The sequence below is a fragment of the Chlorocebus sabaeus genome, chromosome 13, assembly GCF_047675955.1.
Source record: "Chlorocebus sabaeus isolate Y175 chromosome 13, mChlSab1.0.hap1, whole genome shotgun sequence".
Lineage (NCBI taxonomy): Eukaryota > Metazoa > Chordata > Mammalia > Primates > Cercopithecidae > Chlorocebus > Chlorocebus sabaeus.
The window spans coordinates 88521071-88540371 of record NC_132916.1 but is presented as its reverse complement, the minus strand read 5'-3'; the positions used below and the strand labels follow the sequence as shown (position 1 = coordinate 88540371).

Below are 19301 nucleotides of genomic sequence, written 5' to 3'. Positions count from 1 at the left end.
ATAAATATATTAACTTAAGCAGGATTTAACCTGATTAATACTGAAATTATTTACCCTCTTCTTTAAAACTTTCTGTGTGGTAAGATTCCCACATATTCTTTCCAATACCTCCTAAATCTCCTTTGTCTACTTTCTGATACTTTTCTGTTATTCTTTTACTCGTTCGTGTAGCATCCTCTGCCTTTTTTTTTTTTTTTTTTTGTAACTTATTTCAAAATATCTTATGTAACATTGCTATAATCTTTTGGTACTACAGTGATAATTGTACTTTCCAGCACTTAACATTCTGGTATACCTTGGTTTCTTTAATGTCTACATTAGAGAAGGAACCAGAAAAATATACCTTGGCCATCCTGGCAGTGAAAAAATAGCTCCTAAGCATCCAACAAAAAGGATATGGCCAAAAGAGACAGATGTGAAGGTTAATCCTGACACACTGTACTTTAGTTTTTACTCCACTGAAGGAAAGGAGTACTCAGATTGGCTGCTAACTTGTTTCCTAAGCCCTTCTTTTTATGTGAAAGCCGAAAAGGGAGAAGAGATAAGAAAGAAAAGTGAGGGGGAGAAAAAGGACCACAGCAGCCTTTATTGGTGCAGGTATGGTGATTATTTGGAATAGCAGTTGGATCCTTAAGTAGCCCATATTCTGACAGGACAAAGAGACCAACCCTGTTCTTTGGAGAGCTAAAACACTATTTGTTACCAGTGAAGGCTTCTAATGTCTTCTTCTTTTCTTTTTTTTTAAAGAGATGGTATCTTACTCTTTCACCCAGGCTGGAATGCAGTGGTGGCATCATAGTTCACTGTAGCTTCAAACTCCTGGGTTCAAGTGATGCTCCCACCTCAGCCTCCAGCGTAGCTGGGATGATAGGCCACCACTCCTGGCAATTTTATTTATTTATTTATTTATTTATTTATTTATTTATTTATTTATGAGAAGGGGTTTTCCTCTGTTAATTGGGCTGGTCTCCAACTCCTGGCCTCAAGTGACCCTCTTGCCTCAGCCTCCTGAATAGCTGGGATACAAGTGTGAGCCACCACACCCACCAAGGCTATAATATCTTTAACAGGTGGAGGTAAAGTGGCATTGCCCATAGCTGGGGATTAGGGAAAGGATAAATAGCCATTATATTGTAGCTTTTGAAGGTTTAGCGTGAAGAATCTTACACCAGGAGATAAATGAGTGTGGGAGGAGGTGGAGTATGAAGTGTGGGCACAAGCAGCCACCTCTCAGCAGTTCCTTTTGGGTATCACCTTAAAGACACATCATCAGCGTATGAGTCAGCATTTTAGAAGGGCACTAAAACTTGCACTTCACACGGTCTGTAAAATTTCTATCTATGCTATCATGATACTAGAGATAATTATAATGTTCAGTTATCTTCTCTGACACATCACCTTATTAAGGTGGTTATTTTACATTTTAATCTCTAATTTTTCATCAATTTTATAATTGAGGAGAAAACATGTTGAAAATTATTCTTTATACTCTTATTTAAGATGTTGGCCAGGTGCGGTGGCTCATGCCTGTAATTCCAGCACTTTGGGAGGCCGAGGTGGGAGGATCACTTAAGGTCAGGAGTTTGAGACCAGCCTGGCCAACATGGCGAAACCCTCTCTCTACCAAAAATACAAAAATTAGCCAGGCATAGTGGCCTGTGCATGTAGTCCCAGCTACTTGGGAGGCTGAGGCAGGAGAATCCATGAACTTGGGAGATGGAGGTTGCAGTGAGCCGAGATCACACCATTGCACTCCAGGCTGGGTGACAGAGACAGACTGTGTCTCAAAAAAAACAAAGCAAAACAACAAAGATGTAAGGAAAGTATATGGGGCATCTTAGAATTGCATTAAGCAGTTTAAAAAAAAGCCAAACATTAAAGAGCCAATCTTCAGACTCCTGGAAAACTCTCCTACATAGATTTTTTGGTGGACAATCTGTGGTATTTTTGGTATTCTTTTGCTTTTCGAATAGAGTTTGTAGTCCACCACCAGGCTGTGTGCATTGCTTTTCAGCATATAGATTTAACACTGGTGTGGGTGTTGGATTTGGTAACGCAAAAAGATCTGTAACTAAGAAGGATGTCTTTTGTTTCTGTGGCTTAGGTCAAAGTTCCTGTCTTACTAATTAAGCATTTTCTTGGAGTTAAATGTTCTACAGCAAATAAATAGGCACAGGTTAGTCAATTTAATATAATGAACTTTTGCTTTCTCTCAGAACTTAGGTAATTATATTTGCAGCATTTAAAAATGAAAAAATTCAACTCACAACTGTTGATTCTAATATTCTAACCAAAAATACAGAATCTCCTTGTGATTATCAAACTTTGAGTTGGAATAGAGCTCTTTCCCAGCAAAGTATTATGGTTTTCTTAAGGATATCGTGAGCTGCAGTTAGGACCATTATTATAAAGCACTTTTTTGGGGTATTGATGCTTATTATAAAACATTGTTTTATTTTTATTTTCAAGAAATCAATGAGCTGATTTATAATACAGGAAATATAGGCCAGATTAGCCATGTCCTGAAATAGTAATAGCAAAAATAATAGTTAAGAGCATGCATAATCAATATGCAGTCAAATAGTAAACTTTATGTACATTAGAGATATAGTTTACTTTTGTTGGAGTTAGTAAATTTTTCAGATCTGCTACAGAATTATACAGACATTAAGTATGATGAGAATATTCTTACATAAGGATTTATGTACTATATTTCATAAGTACTAAATTAATTTATAAATAATACTGACCTGACTCACTCTATTCCTGACCCACTTAACGAACTACCAAAGCCTCTTTATTTGCAATTAAATCTATTGTAATTTAAAAAAAAAACAACAAAACTTTAAAAATAGGCTAGGTGCAGTGGCTCACGCCTGTAATCCCAGCACTTTGGGAGGCCGAAGTGGGCAGAATACTTGAGGTTTGGAGTTTGAAACCCTGTCCCTACTAAAAATACAAAAAATTGAGCTTGGCATGGTGGTGGATGCCTGTAATCCCAGGTACTCAGGAGGCTGAGGCAGGAGAATCACTTGAACCTGGGAGGCGGGGGTTGCAGTGAGCTGAGATAGCGCCACTGCACTCCAGCCTGGGCGACAGAGTGAGGCTCTGTCTCAAAAATAAGTAAAAATAAAAATGGATATGCAGACTGATCAGTTAAGAAGAAATCAGGGTGAACTTGATGAAATACAGTTAAAGTAGCAGGGGATGAATTTTTTTATAGGTAATATCAGCAATTTTGTTTTCCTAATCTCATTATTTAATATACTCAAAATCTCTCAGAGCTTTGACCAGAGATTGATAGTGGTAAATCTAGTTGTTGTCATATTTTCCCAAACAGAACTATAATTTTTTAAAGAGGATACATTATTGGTATGTTTCTTTTAATCTAAAACTAGTTAGAAATTATTAGTTTGCTAAATTACAGCAAACATAGTATGCCTGTCCTGTGTTTGAAGAAGTCTTATTAAAAGAATGCTCTTTAATTTTCTTCCTCACCATCCTCTCATCTCCCCCTTTTGTTTTCAAAGAGAAACTGGTAGTCTGGGTAGATTCAAAGCATCTTTAAGAGAAAATGTCTTGGGGAGCCCCAAGGAACTGTTGAAGTTAAGTGTGCCATCGTTAGTGTATGCTGTTCAGAACAACATGGCTTTCCTAGCTCTTAGCAATCTGGATGCAGCAGTGTACCAGGTAAGTGGAGTTAATGATAATAAAAAGCACAGAATCTTTGATGGTAAAAAGAGTTTTTATTAACTATCATATTATCAATTTTTTTTTTTTTTTTTGAGATGGAGTCTCGCTCTGTTGCCCAGGCTGGAGTGCAGTGACGTGATCTCAGCTCACTGCAATCTCTGCTGCCCAGATTCAAGTGATTCTCCTGCCTCAGCCTCCTGAGTAGCTGGGATTACAGACATGTGCCACCACACCCAGTTAATTTTTTGTGTTTTTAGTAGAGATGAGGTTTTACTATGTTGGCCAGGATGGTCTTGGCCTCCTGACCTCGTGATCCACCACCCACCTCGGCCTCCAAAAGTGCTGGGATTACAGGTGTGAGCCACCATGCCCAGCCATTATTAAATATTTTTTATTGATAATTGTATCAATGATATCAGAAATAAGATATTTGTATCAGAGACTAACATTAACTGAATTTAATAATTCATTCTTTTTTTTTAGGTGACCTACCAGTTAAAGATTCCGTGTACTGCTTTATGCACTGTTTTAATGTTAAACCGGACACTCAGCAAATTACAGTGGGTTTCAGTTTTTATGCTGTGTGCTGGAGTCACGCTTGTACAGTGGAAACCAGCCCAAGCTACAAAAGTTGTGGTAAGAAACAAAATGCACACCATAACTTCCCATAAATAGAAAACTTCCTTAAGTCTTATACTGTTCAGTTACATTGATGCATGCAGCATGACTACATTTCTTTGATTTAAAGTAACTTTTGCCTTATAGATAGGCCTTTTTTCTTTAGCATATTATTAGGGATAATAATACTTATTGGTTGTTTCTCAGAGGAGAATATGCATAAAAAATGTTAGACATGGAAGCTACCTTAGAAATAATGTATTCCACCCCCTCCATTTTATGGATGACAGTCCAAAGAGGTGAAGGAACTTGTCCTAAATTAGTTAATCGCTAACTTGTGACCACAACTGTGCCAGTTTCCATACTGTATATGTTTAGAACTTCTAGACCTCTTTCAAACATCTCAGAAACACTGGGCAAGGTTTTTCTGCATCTAGTTTTCATCTTCTCCCTCAACTCTCAGTCTCTGGCACATCTCCCTACTGTCAGTGATAGGGATGACAAGGGGAGGAGTGTTCTTACTGATAGTTGATAATTATCTCTAGTTTTTAAGAGTTAATGTGAAGGTACATAACTGATTTTTAAAGTTAATGTTAAGATACATACATGATTTTTTTTCTTATATTGTATGCCTCAATCAGTTATTTCCCCAAAGAGAAACAGGAAATGGGATGCCAGTGAATAGTTTTGTAAAGGTCAGGCGTTTCCTACAGTTGAATATTTACTGTGTTTAACTTTTAGCAAATGGACTATGGTTCTCTTAGGAATGGAAGGCGGCTGGGATGTACAGTGCTTGTGAACAGTATCATATCCCCACCCTCCAGGTCTCCTCCTTCCCCAATTAAAACCCTACTGTTTCTTTCTATAATATGGTTTCTAGACAGACTTCCTGATCCTTGCCTTCTGCCCCTACGCTTTTCCTTATATTTCTCTCCTAGATGCATTCATGTATCATTATTCCTCAATATATCCTAAAACTTCTCTGTCTCCCGATGTTGTCTAAGTAGTATGAGGCACAACTTGGTAATTACCCCTTTGTTCTGAATACTGGAGACTTGTTATACAGTCATGCGTCACTTAACAAAATATAAGTTCAGCGTTCTGAGAGATGCATCAGTAGGTGATTTCATTGTTATGCAAACATCATGGAGTATACTTACACAAATCTAGATGGTATAGACTACTTACTACACATCTAGGCTGTACAGTATAGCCTGTTGTTCCTAGGCTACACACTTCTGCAGCATGTTACTGTGCTGAATACTGTAGTCAGTTGTAACAGTGGTAAGTGTACCTAAACATAGAAAAGGTACAAATACAGTTTTATCTTACAGGACCAGTTTTATATGTGGTTCATCATGGACTGAAATGTCATTATGTGGTACATGACTGTTAATTTCTAGGGGGCAGGCAAAGTATCTATTTTACAATTGGTCATAAACCACTATATGTAAATGTGTCACCCAAATAGTTTGTCTCAAATGTATCTTGTATCCATCTCACCCCACTGTTTCCTCAATCTGTCTGCACTGCCATACACTCCTCTAATACTGGTTAAGTGGGTTCCAAGTGTCAGGACTGGAATAGACTCTCGTTGACACTAGAACTCAAACTCTGGCTCATTCTAAACCAGAATGCAGGTTGTGTTTGTGTTTATTAAGCTTATCTTGTTAGCCTTGGGTCATTGCTCAGCCCCTTGGGTTCTTTCCAGTTCTTATCCATTATTAGCTTCTCCTTTGGGTATTATGCTTTCCAGAGTCAAAAAAGATATGCCTTCTAGGTCTTTAATGAAAACTTTAGATAGAACAGGACCAGAGCTCTGTGGCTGTACCTTTAGAATTGTCTCTAGCTTGATCTTTTTCTTGCTTACTGAACATTTATCATCTCTCATAGTTTTTATGGGTCAGGAATTTGAGGGTGCCTTAGCTTGCTGGTTCTGGCTTCAGGTTGCAGTCAAGATATTGGCTAGGGCTGCAGTCAGCTGAAGGCTTGACTACGGCTGGAGGATCTGTTTCTAACGTGGCTTATCTATCTGCCTGGCAAGTTGGTATTGGTTGATGGTCTAGCTTGATTTTGTTCAATTAACTAGCATTTTTCTGTATGAGCATTCATGCGCGTATGGATTGTATCTTTATCCTTACTACATTTCTGTGTTGTCTATAAAGATATGTGGCTGGGCATAGAGGCTCACGCCTGTAATCTCAGCACTTTGGGAGGCTGAGGCGCGCAGATCATGAAGTCAGGAGTTCGAGACCAGCCTGGCCAACATGGTGAAACCCCGTCTCTACTGAAAATACAAAAAACTAGCTGGGCATGGTGGTGGGCGCCTGTAATCCTAGCTACTCAGGAGGCTAAGGCAGGAGAATTGCTTGAACCTGGGAGGCAGAGGTTGCACTGAGCTGAGATTGCACCACTGCACACCAGTTTGAGTGACAGTGCGAGACTGTCTCAAAAAAAAAAATAAATAAATAAAAAAATAAAAACAATAATATGCAATCTGTCAGATTTCTTGCCAAATATTATCCCTATGGAATTCCCCTCATCACTTAACATTAGGAGTCATTTCAGTAAGGAAATCTGGTATGTTTCACACTTAGTGAAGTCACACTACTTTCCACTGATGACTGTTAAACTTCTTAAGTACAAGTCATCTCTAAATCTGTTCTAACATTTTGCTGGTAATCAGTGTAACAATAATAGCCGTAATCATTTATATGGCACTAAATACTAGCATTATCTAAATGCTTTATATATACTAACTCACCTACTTTTCTTGATAGTCTTTTAAATTTATTTAGCTAGGTAGTCTAGGCGGGGAGAATTGCTTGAGCCCAGGAGTTCAAGATCAGCCTGGGTAACATAGACCATGTCTCCACAAAAAAATTTAAAATTTAGCTAGATGTGATGATGCATGCCTGTAGTCCCAGCTGCTTAGGAAGCTAAGGTGGGAGTATCACTTGAGCTGAGGAGGTTGAGGCTGCAGTGAACCATGATTGTACCACAAGATCCTGTCTCAAAAAAAGCTTTCTTTAATGCCTTACAGTATTTTTGCAAGCCTCAACTTATTCTGAGTTTTCGATTTCTTGATACTATTCTTAAATTCCTGGTTAGAGTCCTCTTGGTGATCTATATCTCAGTTTTGTTCTTGTAAAATCAGAATTCAGTGAAGATGCCCTTATTTAAACATGTTGATTTCCTTATGCATTCTTTTTTTTACTCTTCACCAGAACCACCTCCTTCAGTAACTCTTAATCTCTCTTGAATCATCTTCTCACGAGCCATGGAATTCTAACTTAAAGTTTTACATTTTTGAATTTTGATTTATTCAGGACTGGAGCACATGTCTCTTAACTGTGCTGTGTTTGGCTCATGCTCAGATCACATGGTTGCTTTCTTCCAAAGTTTCCATCACATCTACTTCATCACCCAGTAGTTTCTTGTCAGAATCAAGTTCAGATAAGCCGTTTCCATCACTATTTTTCCTAACTGTAGAGAGATTTAAACTGGCAGGAAAGTCAGTCAAGAATTGGTGGGATAGGTGATATCTCACAGTATGATTTTATTCTATCTATGTCAGTCCTGAAATTTGTATTAGGAAGGTATCCTTGTTAATAATGTGTAGTCTATAGCAGTGGTTCTCAAACTTTCGTGTACATCAGAATCAACTGGAAGGTTGGTTAAAACAGATTGCTGGGCCCATTCCCATAGTTTATGGTTCCGTAGGTCTGGGGTAGAGCCTGACAGTTTTTATTTCTAACAAACCCCCAGGTGGTACCACTGCTGCTGATCCAGGGTCCATACTTTGAGAACCACTGGTCTACAGTATCTTCTATTTCTCCTTTTATCTTCATGCAAACATTTTAGACCAAGCTTGCTCTCTCAGGTACCATAAAGTGGTACTTTTCTTATATCAGGCTTATTTATTTTGAACAAGGTATATACTTGTCATATTACAGTCATGAATCTCAACCCTCTAATTTCAGTGATACTATTGAGATAGTATTTATCTTTCAGGGAAGACTGATGAAAACTCCTGACAGTTTAGAACAAACAGAAAATAAAGTGAAACAGAGGGTTAGGACTTATATACTTGGATCTGTTAGCACTAGTCTCATACTATTTTGGTTATATATACTTGTCAATTTTGCCTATGTAAGACACTAAGAACCAGAGCTGTGTATTATAATCTTCTTTATTCATTTAGTATGTATCTTAGTCCATTTTCTGCTGCTATAACAGAATACACAGAGAAGGTAATTCATAAAGAACAGAAGTTTATTTGGCCCATGGTTCTGGAGGCTGGGAAGTCCAGAACACAGTGCTGGCATCTGGTGAGGGTCATTCTATGGCAGAAGGCAGAAGCGATCCCATGTGACAAAGAGGGAAGTGGGCTGAACTCATCCTTTTTATCAGAAACCTGCTCCCTCGATAACTAACTCATTCCCTCAGTAATGGCATCAATCCCTTCTTGAGGACAGAGCCTTCATGACCTAATCATCTCTTAAATGCCCACCTCCTAATACTGTTACAATGGCAATTAAATCTCAACATGCATTTTGAAGTGGACATTCAAACCATAGCTATGTGTATAGATAATGTATCTGGTACACAGAAGGTATACTAAAAATTCAATAAATTGCGGAGTCTTAAGAGGCAGCACTTTATCCTGTAGGTGATGAGGAATAAATAAGTTAAATGGTTATCATTTTCAGGATTGATGCTATAAGCTTTTAAGTTAGAGTGATAGTAGAAATTAAAATTAAGTAGCATGCTGACTTGGCCTGTTCAAAAGTTCATGCTAGAGTGCTTATTGATACTAGGAAACAGTGGGCACACAATATATTAAGCATATACTATGGCTGTGATTTGAGGAACACATTTTTCACTTAAGCCAAGTGCCCTGGTTAATTTCTGGAATGGTCTTTTTGTTTAGTTGTCTTATTCTATAGAATAGCTGTGTCTGATGTGGAATATACTTTTAGTAAGACTGTAACACAGGTTTTTGTATTTATTTGTTTGGACTCTTGGATGAACTCTTGTTTATTAGTCACTAAAAATAACTTTAAAAATTAATATTGCAGGTGGAACAAAATCCATTATTAGGGTTTGGTGCTATAGCTATTGCTGTATTGTGCTCAGGATTTGCAGGTAAATCATGAAAGCATCGTTTTATTCTTTTGCCATATTTTTCGAAAACATCAAACTTTAGACACCAGTCTAGTTTATCTTGCTTTCTCAGTTTTATTCCCATTAAACTTTATCTTCGTGCTTATATTTAGTTTTATGTCAGCTGTTTTTTCAGTAAATGTATAGCATTGTTCAACTAAGTTCAGACTCAATCCCTATTCATACTTGCAGTTAACTACTTCTGTTATCCTTGACCATCTCAAGTCTGGCCCAAAACCCAAAAGTAAATGAAAAAAGACCTCTGAAAATGGAGAACATTAGCCTTCAGAAAGCCCTTTCCTTTTTTCTGGAACTGCCACTATCCTCAAGTCAGATCCTGCTGCTTTAGGTTGTTAATGTTGCCACCTAAGTATCTTTTTTTCCCCTGTAACCTCAAGTTCTTTCTCTGCTTTAACAGGTTAGGAGCTATGGAGTAGGATGATGAGGTGGGTCAAGAGTACCTTAGAAAGCATAATACATAAAACTAACAACCAAACAGGGAGGAAAGACAACACAAAATCACTAACATCAAAAATCCATGGAAGTCTGGAGTTGTACGTGTAGGGACAAGCACTCCTGCAATGCATCAAGATAAGAAAGTATGAATATTAAGTGTAACATAAAAAAAGTTTTACAAATAGTTCCAGCAGAGATGATAGTTTTTAATATATTCTGCTTAAAGCTTTTAGTGGAATTTATTAGTTATAGCTATACATCTTTATTATGTATCTGTATTTGTACCTATTTCAAGTCAGGACTCTATTTTTGATTAGAAAAGCAGGCTGAATACAGAAGTAAAATACTGCTTGTAAATAAGATGTTGTATAGGAGGGGAAAACATAGATTCAGGAATATACTTAATGATAGCATTGTGTTCTAGAAACCAACAAATTGGGAACAAAAATTGAGTTACCTAAAAAATATACTATTTGATTTTTTGCAGTATCTTGAATAGTTAAATGATTATGTTCAACATTTTACTAACTCACTCTCTTAATACACAATTGAGGAAACAGAGGGTGGTTTAATATCTCTCTGTGTTTGGGGTAACTGGGCACTGGATAAATCTTTTTCCCAGAAGGTAAAATCAAAGGTGAAAATAAGAATAGCTATTTTATGTTCCCATTCCAACACAGACTCATCAAAAATAATCTTGTTTTTCGTTAGACTTTTTAGTTGATAAATACTTCATTGGCAATTCCTAAGTCTCTAACATGATATTTATAACTAAAATATTTAATGGCTTTGTAAAATATGCATTTATTTTAAGTATAAATCCAGAGAGACAGGGGACTTTTGTGGGGGAGGGGTATCATGTACTCCTTTGAAGTATCTGAAAAAAATCTATGGACTTTCAACTCCAGAAAAATGCACATATACACAAAATTTATTATCCAGTTGGGGAGTTCATGATCCTTCTGACCTTGTGTATGAACTTGGCTTGTGGAACCCTGCTTTAAAGGAAAATGGTTTCACACAGCAAATTCTACTTACATTTTGGTTGTTACTCTGAAAAGATTCCTAGTGGTGATTATAGATTATGTTGCAGAATTAGGAGTATTCATTAGTAGGCAGATATTACAGGGGTGTGATTATAATTCACTCTTAATAGTGTAGTTTTTCAGCTGACCAAAGCAAATAATTTACTGGCGTTAAGTAGTATAGAGAGCTTTTGTGGTCTATCTTACTGCTATAATAAAGGCAGAAACTGTCTTAACAGCTTTCTGTTAAATGTAGCTTATAAACTTTCCACTGTTATTATTCTATATACTCTGTAAAAACATAAATTTATAATGTACAGTATGCCATGTGTCACAACCTACATAAGTGCACATTTAAGTATGTTTTGTTCCCCAAATCATATACTTTATATATCTCTAGGATATTGTTCTAAAGGAAAGACATTTTAAATTAATTTATAGTAATCTTTAATATTTGCATGTCTAATTTTCTTCTTTCAGGAGTATATTTTGAAAAAGTTTTAAAGAGTTCAGATACTTCTCTTTGGGTGAGAAACATTCAAATGTATCTATCAGGGATTATTGTGACATTAGTTGGCGTCTACTTGTCAGATGGAGCTGAAATTAAAGAAAAAGGATTTTTCTATGGTTACACATATTATGTCTGGTTTGTCATCTGTAAGTATCCAGGAATTAAAGGTTCTTAGTAGATCCTTTATTTTTTTTTTTAAGTTAGATGTCCATTTTAAGCTGTTATAACATTTTGAAATTAATCCTTTGATACTGTAAATACCAGTTTGAATGTATTTTCATTTTATTGACTTAGTTTTGATTGTGAAGGCAAAATTGCTTTGGGATAGCAATGCCCCAAAATATCTAACGTATTAGCAAAAAATGTATAAAATTTAGTATACCACATAGCCCTCTGGGCATTGTTTTGGAAAAACAGTATTATATAGGAACTACTACTCAATTTTAGTACAAACTCTCAGATGACTCCTAAGGAAAACAGTATTTTCCTTTTCCTAGGTAAATTAGTATGGCATCTCTGGGGATGAAAATTGCCTCACCATTATGTAATGTTTCATTTATTTGAGTGATAAGATTTTATTTCTTTCCATATACAAGTTCTTGCAAGTGTTGGTGGCCTCTACACTTCTGTTGTGGTTAAGTACACAGACAACATCATGAAAGGCTTTTCTGCAGCAGCGGCCATTGTCCTTTCCACCATTGCTTCAGTAATGCTGTTTGGATTACAGATAAGTATGTCTTAGTTTGTGTTGAGTTTTTAACATGGAAGAGCCTCTCATTTCCTTGATTCATGTATTCCTTTATTTAAAAGTGGCAGTTGGCCATACTGTTTACAGAAATTCCTAGTTTTGTTGCTACAGTTTATTCTACCCGTACCACTGTTCATAGTTGTATGGGATGTGGCTAAGCAGTATTTTGGTTGTTTAAGTGGTCTTAGAGCTTAAGACGAGGGGTACTAGTTCTATGTGAAAGTGAAGGGACTTTTTTTGCAGTCAAGGCCTCCCTGTATTTTTTAGGTATTATATAGGACAACTTGAGTGACTGAATGTGAGAAGGTACTCAAGGAAATACATATAAAGACTTTAGGAAATTATTTGCAGCAGTCAGTTTAAACTATATTGGCTCATTATTTAGAGGAATGTAGAAAACATCTTTTATTCCTCCCTCAGCTTGTACTTTCCAACTGGTTTGGATTCGGGTATGAGATGGTTTTGAAAACAAAATCCAAATCTAGATTTTGTCTTTTATATCTTTGTTTCATTCAATATGTAATTAATATAAAACTCATTAATATAGCTGGCATTCCAGTACCACTGCTTTGCTAGTCCTAATATAACATACCCAGCATTAATTTGGCTTCTAAATTATTTAAGCAATGATACTGACTTAACATTTCAGGGTGCTTTTATAGTGTAATAATTTTCTTTACTGATCAATTATTATAACAAACCAATATATGAAGAATAGCTATTAAATATATCAAGTAAGAGAGACCTGGCTTATATTTACATTTCATTTTTAAGTTGACTCCTGTCTATAAATGGAAATAGGGAAAAGCCAATGTTGTAGAAATTTTAGAAAACCATGTATAGTGTGTGGCAAATCTTGCCTGTACCATTTCTTAACTGTGTAACCTTGGGGAAGTTCTGTACCCTGGGTGACACTTTCTTCATCTGTAAAATGGGAATAATATCACCTATTGCCTAGGGTAGTTTTCAGGTGAAGTGCTTTAGAGTAGTGCCTGGCACTACTTACCAACCACTTACCATTTCAGTCATCAGGTACTTATAGGATTTCCCTTAGATATTTTTCTACCCGATTTGGGTAAACTTTTAGTTGTAATTCTGATCTATCTTTATGTTCAACAAAATCCTTATAGCATTGCTCATAAGAAGTACATAGGAACAGTATAAAATGCTTTTAGTTGTAATTCTGATCTATCTTTATGTTCAACAAAATCCTTATAGCATTGCTCATAAGAAGTACATAGGAACAGTATAAAATGCTTTTAGTTGTAATTCTGATCTATCTTTATGTTCAACAAAATCCTTATAGCATTGCTCATAAGAAGTACATAGGAACAGTATAAAATGCTTTTGTTCTTACTGATGATCAACTAGCATGTCTTAGCAATCTTTCAGTTAACTGTTTAGATATAAGTTTTTATCCTACCTTCCCCTTTTTTGAAGGCACAGCTGGTTTTTTTTTCAGTTAGGAGTGAACTAAAATAAAGCTTGATGTCGTAGAAATATATTTATTTGTCAAGTTAGGACAAGTTATATTTTGGTTTCTTGTATCCTGATTTTTAAGATTAAGATGAAAAAAGGGGCCGGGCATGGTGGCTCATGTCTGTAATCCCAGCACTTTGGGAGGTCAAGGCGGGCAATCACCTGAGGTCGGGAGTTCGATACCAGCCTGTCAACATGGAGAAACCCTGTCTCTACCAAAAATACAAAATTGGCTAGGCATGGTGGAGCATGCTCCTCCCAGCTACTCGGGAGGCTGAGACAGGAGAATCGTTTGGAGCCGGGAGGCAGAGGTTGCGGTGAGCCGAGATTGCGCCATTGCACTTCAGCCTGGGCAACAAGAGCGAAACTCCGTCTCAAAAAAAAAAAAAAAAAAAAAAAGATGAAAAAAGGGTTAAGACTAGTAGTAAATTATCGTCTTATTTCCTATTAAGAAATTATGATTTTTTTGATTTGTTTGAATGGTCACCTAACTGAATTTTGCTCAACTATCTTTTACTCTAAACTTTCACAGGTTCCTGGTATCATGGAAAAGCCAATTCTACCACATTTTCTTTTGTACTTATACATACATTTATACTTACATTTTAAAAAAATTATATATTTTATAGGGAAATTAGTATGTTCTTTGTCAGAGTGGTGTCAGTTAGGCATACTCATGTTCTAAAAAGTCTCATCAGTGATCAACACTGCCTTGATTTTACCCGCTCTGCCTCCCCTCCTTTTTTTTATTTTTTTTTGGCTGTAATAGAAGACCTTTCTAAACCTTGCCATCATATAAATATGATCTGATAGCGTAAACCCACAATTAAGAGTTTTCAAAATTTTAAACTGATCATTAGGCAGTTTTAAAGACACACATACAGATAAAGCTGTTTTGTTTTTTCTTTTCAGCACTCACCTTTGCCCTGGGTACTCTTCTTGTATGTGTTTCCATATATCTCTATGGATTACCCAGACAAGACACTACATCCATCCAACAAGGAGAAACAGCTTCAAAGGAGAGAGTTATTGGTGTGTGATTTTAGCCTCACGTGAGACTCCTGTTAAGACTAAACCATTTGCATTAAACTAGAGCCTTAAGTCAATCCCAGAAGGTAGCATAAACAAATAAAAAATTAACTATATGGCATAAGAATTAAGATCAGTGCTGTATGTGGAAACAACAACAAACAAAGCTATCTGAGTGAACTGCTAATACAAAAACTTAATGTGGACCTGTTTGGGGTCAAACTATTGTTTTAGAATGAAGGAATTTTATTATTGTGTATATATATATAATTTGTACATAAGAAGTATGGAGATGATATGGTGTTAAAAAAAAAAATCATGGTGAGGCTACAATACTCAAGTAACAAGGTTTGGGACAATGTCTAAGGGTTAAAGTGCCAAAGCCATTTCTGTACTAACTGTTCTCTTGTTCAGGTACCAGGGGAGAAGGATGACCCCTCCTTATTCTCCAATTCATGTACAGTATTTTGTCCTAGCAGCAGTAAAGACTTAGTTCTTTACTTACAAGAGGCAGAAACAAGACAGACTAGTTCATAAACAAACTGAATGTGTAACTTCTCAAAATGAATCTATTTCATAACTCAGATGATGATTTCTCGGTGGTGATTGAGTACCCCTTTAGTGCTATATTTGTGCCATTCATTATCTGGTTCATCTTTCTTTGCTGTTAGATGATATACTTTTCTTCAAAAAAATTTCTAATGTCACTTTTGTACTTTTTTAAATAAAGTATGTTTAACTGTTGGACTCTCAATAGTTTGTGAAATTTCAGTGTTTTCTGTAATGTTAATGGGGGAAATTCAGCAATAAACTTTATTTATATGAATTCTGAATTCTGTTTAATCACTTTTTTATATTATACATATGACCATTAAAATAATGCACTTTTATTTTCTGTATGTAGAATTGTATCAGTTAGGGTTCTCCGGCTGCAAATCAACTCTGGGCAAGCCTTAAGCAAAAAAGAATTTTTAAGAAGGTCCACAAACAGGGCTACAGATGTCTAGGTTCTAAGAATTAATGAAAAATCTTTTTAGCTTTTGTAAAGATTTGGCTCTACCCATTACTGTTCCTGTATGGTTTCACTCAAGATTCAAATACTCAGGAAGACACTACTGATCTTGAAAGGGGAAAGTTTATATTGGATGTGTAAAACATGTCTCTACATTTTTATTCCTTGGCTGGTTTATGCTAAGAAAAACTTGGCAGTCGAAAATTAGCTATCTGGGAGTTATTTCACTTAAATTGGAACTGCAAGGCTGAATCTTTTCTAGGACTAAGAAGGTAAGTCATAATTGCTAATCTGAAACAATTTTCACGCTAGAGAAGCTTCAGTTTGTGCTAATTTGCTGCTTTATTCATAAAAATAGACTATCACTGGTATTCAAAAGACTACTATTAGCAACATTTAGAATAAATTATAGCAGACCTGAATGGAAATGCTGGCTGATGAGGATGGCCATACTGATCAAACACACCACATCCTACTCTTGTTGCCTAAGCCATGCTCATGTTATCTAATGAAGCCACACAAAATGTATGTCACCAATATGAAGATATATGATAGGAAACTATAAGAAACTCCATTTCAAATTATGGTTGAATTAATGGACTACATTTTACAAAAAGATCCTAATTCAATGTCTTTACAAGTAATTCCTTGCTATTAAAATGTATTTAGTTCCTGAATTCACACAGTAAGAGTTACCTGTATATGTCAACTCAAAGGGAAGCATGAGGTCTATTGTCTCTAGGAGTAGCTGTCAGCTATACTGACAGAAAGATGCTTATTTTTTATCTCTCTATGTTTATTCCAAACTAGCCACAATTACAAGAAAATTGATACTTTCCCCCCCACCAATTCTTTTATTTCATGAAAACATTAAATCATTTCAGAATAGTTTCTGAATCATGTATAATCTACTATAGAATCATATGTAAGAATAGTTTCTGGAAGAATGACATGGTAAGAAATTTCAAGCCAAAGTTTAAACTCAAATCCTTTAGCCCCATTAGACCACAAAGCTTTGGGTTTAAAAAAACTCAGTGTCTATTTAAATACCTACTGACCATAAGATAATTCAGATGACTTATTTAAGGATAAAGACTGAATAACTTGACAAGTCACACTTAATACAGATTCTGACACAGAATAATAGTTTAACTTTGGCTGGTGGTGGTGGCTCATGCCTGTAATCCCAGCACTTTGGGAGGCCAAGGCGGGCGGATCATCTGAGGTCGGGAGTTCGAGACCAGCCTGACCAACATAGAGAAACCCCATCTCTACTAAAAATACAAAAAATTAGCCAGGCGTGATGGCATATGCCTGTAATCCCAGCTACTCAGGAGACTGAGGCAGGAGAATTGCTTGAACCCAGGAGGCGGAGGTTACAGTGAGCCAAGATCATACCATCGCACTCTAGCCTGGGCAACGAGAGAAACTCCATCTCAAAAAAAAAAAAATTATTCTGAACAGTAAGGCATCTCAGAATAGATAACTAGAGTTCATTTGACATTTTAAAAGCCATTTTAATGGAAATTACATCCTACATACAGGTGTTATTCCAAGAAGTTTCATTCCATTGGCTAGGACAGAACGGACAGCTTTGAAAAGATGAAGTCTGGCCTACAAAATAAAGAATGATTTAAAATATTCAATAACAGGAATGTATTCAATACATGAGAATGGTTTTAAAGGTAATTCTTTCTAATTTAAAGCAGGAACAATATGTCAAAGTGCCCTAGAGTTACTACAGGCAAGAGAAGATAAATTCCTAGCATCCCTTATAGTAAGACCTGTACATAAAGTGTCATGGAGTGGGAGTGATAGTATTATACAGTATGCCTTCAGATAAGGGAAACTTATCACTATAATATTTCATGTAGGAAAATGTGCTTCATAGTCTAGTATGTTGGGAAGTATATAAACATTGATTGTTACAGCCTAATTATTAGCTGAGGAAGTACACTGCTACAGTTGAACAACAGAATGCTATTTTAGAAGAATTTACAAGACTGACTTAGTAATATTAGTCTGAGGAGCTAGGGATTATACAGAAAACATTCAACATAACATACCCCAGCCACTTCAGGAGGACTATCTTTTATTTGTAGTGTTCTGTGTGCCACAGCTGCAAGATGACTGAAACAGGAAGAGAGAAATCATGACGGTACCAGCAGTAATTTCCTGTTGTAACATATGAGCTTGATACCTAATCTTACTCCTTCAACTTAATAAATAAAGCAAAGAACCATTAAAGGATGTATTCAAAACTGTAAAGTTGAAACTGGAATTCAAAACTCAAGCTTCAGATCTCGGTCCTATTCTACTGCTAAGAGGTGGGCAATTCTTAAGATTATGATTTCATTGTTAATTTTACAAATATAAAGGATTCTTTTCTAATCATTTTTCCTCATTTAGGCAACCTACAATCAAATGTATAACACAGCATGGCCTTTTCCTCTGTACAGTGAGGTGGGTAGAAACTAGTTATCCACTCTCCACACACACTGGCCACTCTTCTTTAAAGTATCTTTTTAAATTTAGGTATGGCATCAAGTATAACAACGTGTCAAAGAAATGATACTTAAGACATCAGTTTTAATGATAAAATGACATTTCATAAGATTTTGTACATTAGCTGGGCGTGAGGGTGGCACGCCTATAATCCCAGCTACTAGGGAGGCTAAGGCAGGAGAATTGCTTGAATCCAGGAGGTGGAGGTTGCAGTGAGCCAAGATCGCACTCCAGCCTGGATAACAGAGTGAGATGCCGTCTCAAAGAAAAGAAAAGAAAAAAAAAAGACTTCTTCACCTCTGTATGTCTTAAGTGTCATTTAAAGGAAGAAAAAAATCCTTACATAAATCTAGAGAAGACAAGGTAAAAAGTATAATCAAGAAAACAGTCCTGATAAGTGTCTGATTTCAATAAATATTGAGTAAAAGCAAAATTTCTTTTATTAAATAGCTTTATGGAAGATACAGCTGCTGCTATACAAGGGTGGACTCAATAATTTCAATTTCAAGTTTCTAAAATAGACACCATGAAATTGTCATTAAATATTAGAAAAATTAAGTTTTCTAGCTTATTTTTCTGTGCCTCTGCTTAAAATCCCTGTATGGACCCCACTGTCCTGAAAATAAGTTTAAATGCCTCAGTACATGGCAAACAGGTTTATACACGCTTCATTTATCAGCCTCCCAGGACAATGCTTATGGATCCTTTAAAATGTATTATTATGCTCTTGCTCAACTCTGGGCTTTTTTCTTCTTCCCAGCCACATTCCTTCTCCTGATTAGTATCTCCTTTCCTCTGAGAAGCCCTCTCTGATCTCTCAAGGCTGGGCTGGTTGCCCTAACACCGTCTCTCATGTTCACTCTAACATAACACACATGCACTGTGCTGTAACTGTGGAGTTGTCACTTCCCATTCTCCAGTCTTGGTGACAGTACCTTGTATCACTGAATGAATGAAGGAACATTAACTGCTAATTTGTATAGATGAAACAATAATTCCTATAACTAAAAGCACATCAAATTTTAGACTAGGGAATTTGTTTATAGGAAACCTTTAGAT

At 36.2% G+C, this 19301-nt stretch overlaps 2 protein-coding genes across 3 annotated transcripts in view; one reads left to right on the top strand and one right to left on the bottom strand.

The window, feature by feature from the left end:
- SLC35A1 (solute carrier family 35 member A1) overlaps positions 1-15479 on the top strand; it is a 35723-nt gene extending 20244 nt beyond the window's left edge. For both annotated transcript variants that reach the window (XM_008006550.3, XM_008006551.3), the window contains exons 3-8: positions 3531-3690; positions 4177-4329; positions 9393-9459; positions 11439-11615; positions 12066-12200; positions 14609-15479. In XM_008006550.3, coding sequence (XP_008004741.1) covers positions 3531-3690; positions 4177-4329; positions 9393-9459; positions 11439-11615; positions 12066-12200; positions 14609-14736 — 820 coding nt within the window. In that variant the 3' untranslated portion in view covers positions 14737-15479. The remainder of the gene's footprint in view (positions 1-3530; positions 3691-4176; positions 4330-9392; positions 9460-11438; positions 11616-12065; positions 12201-14608) is intronic.
- Positions 15480-17233: 1754 nt separating this feature from the next.
- RARS2 (arginyl-tRNA synthetase 2, mitochondrial) overlaps positions 17234-19301 on the bottom strand; it is a 72569-nt gene continuing 70501 nt past the window's right edge. Inside the window, exons 19-20 of the mRNA XM_008006562.3 lie at positions 17804-17867; positions 17234-17351 (exon numbers count right to left, since the gene is read on the bottom strand). Coding sequence (XP_008004753.1) covers positions 17265-17351; positions 17804-17867 — 151 coding nt within the window. The 3' untranslated portion in view covers positions 17234-17264. The remainder of the gene's footprint in view (positions 17352-17803; positions 17868-19301) is intronic.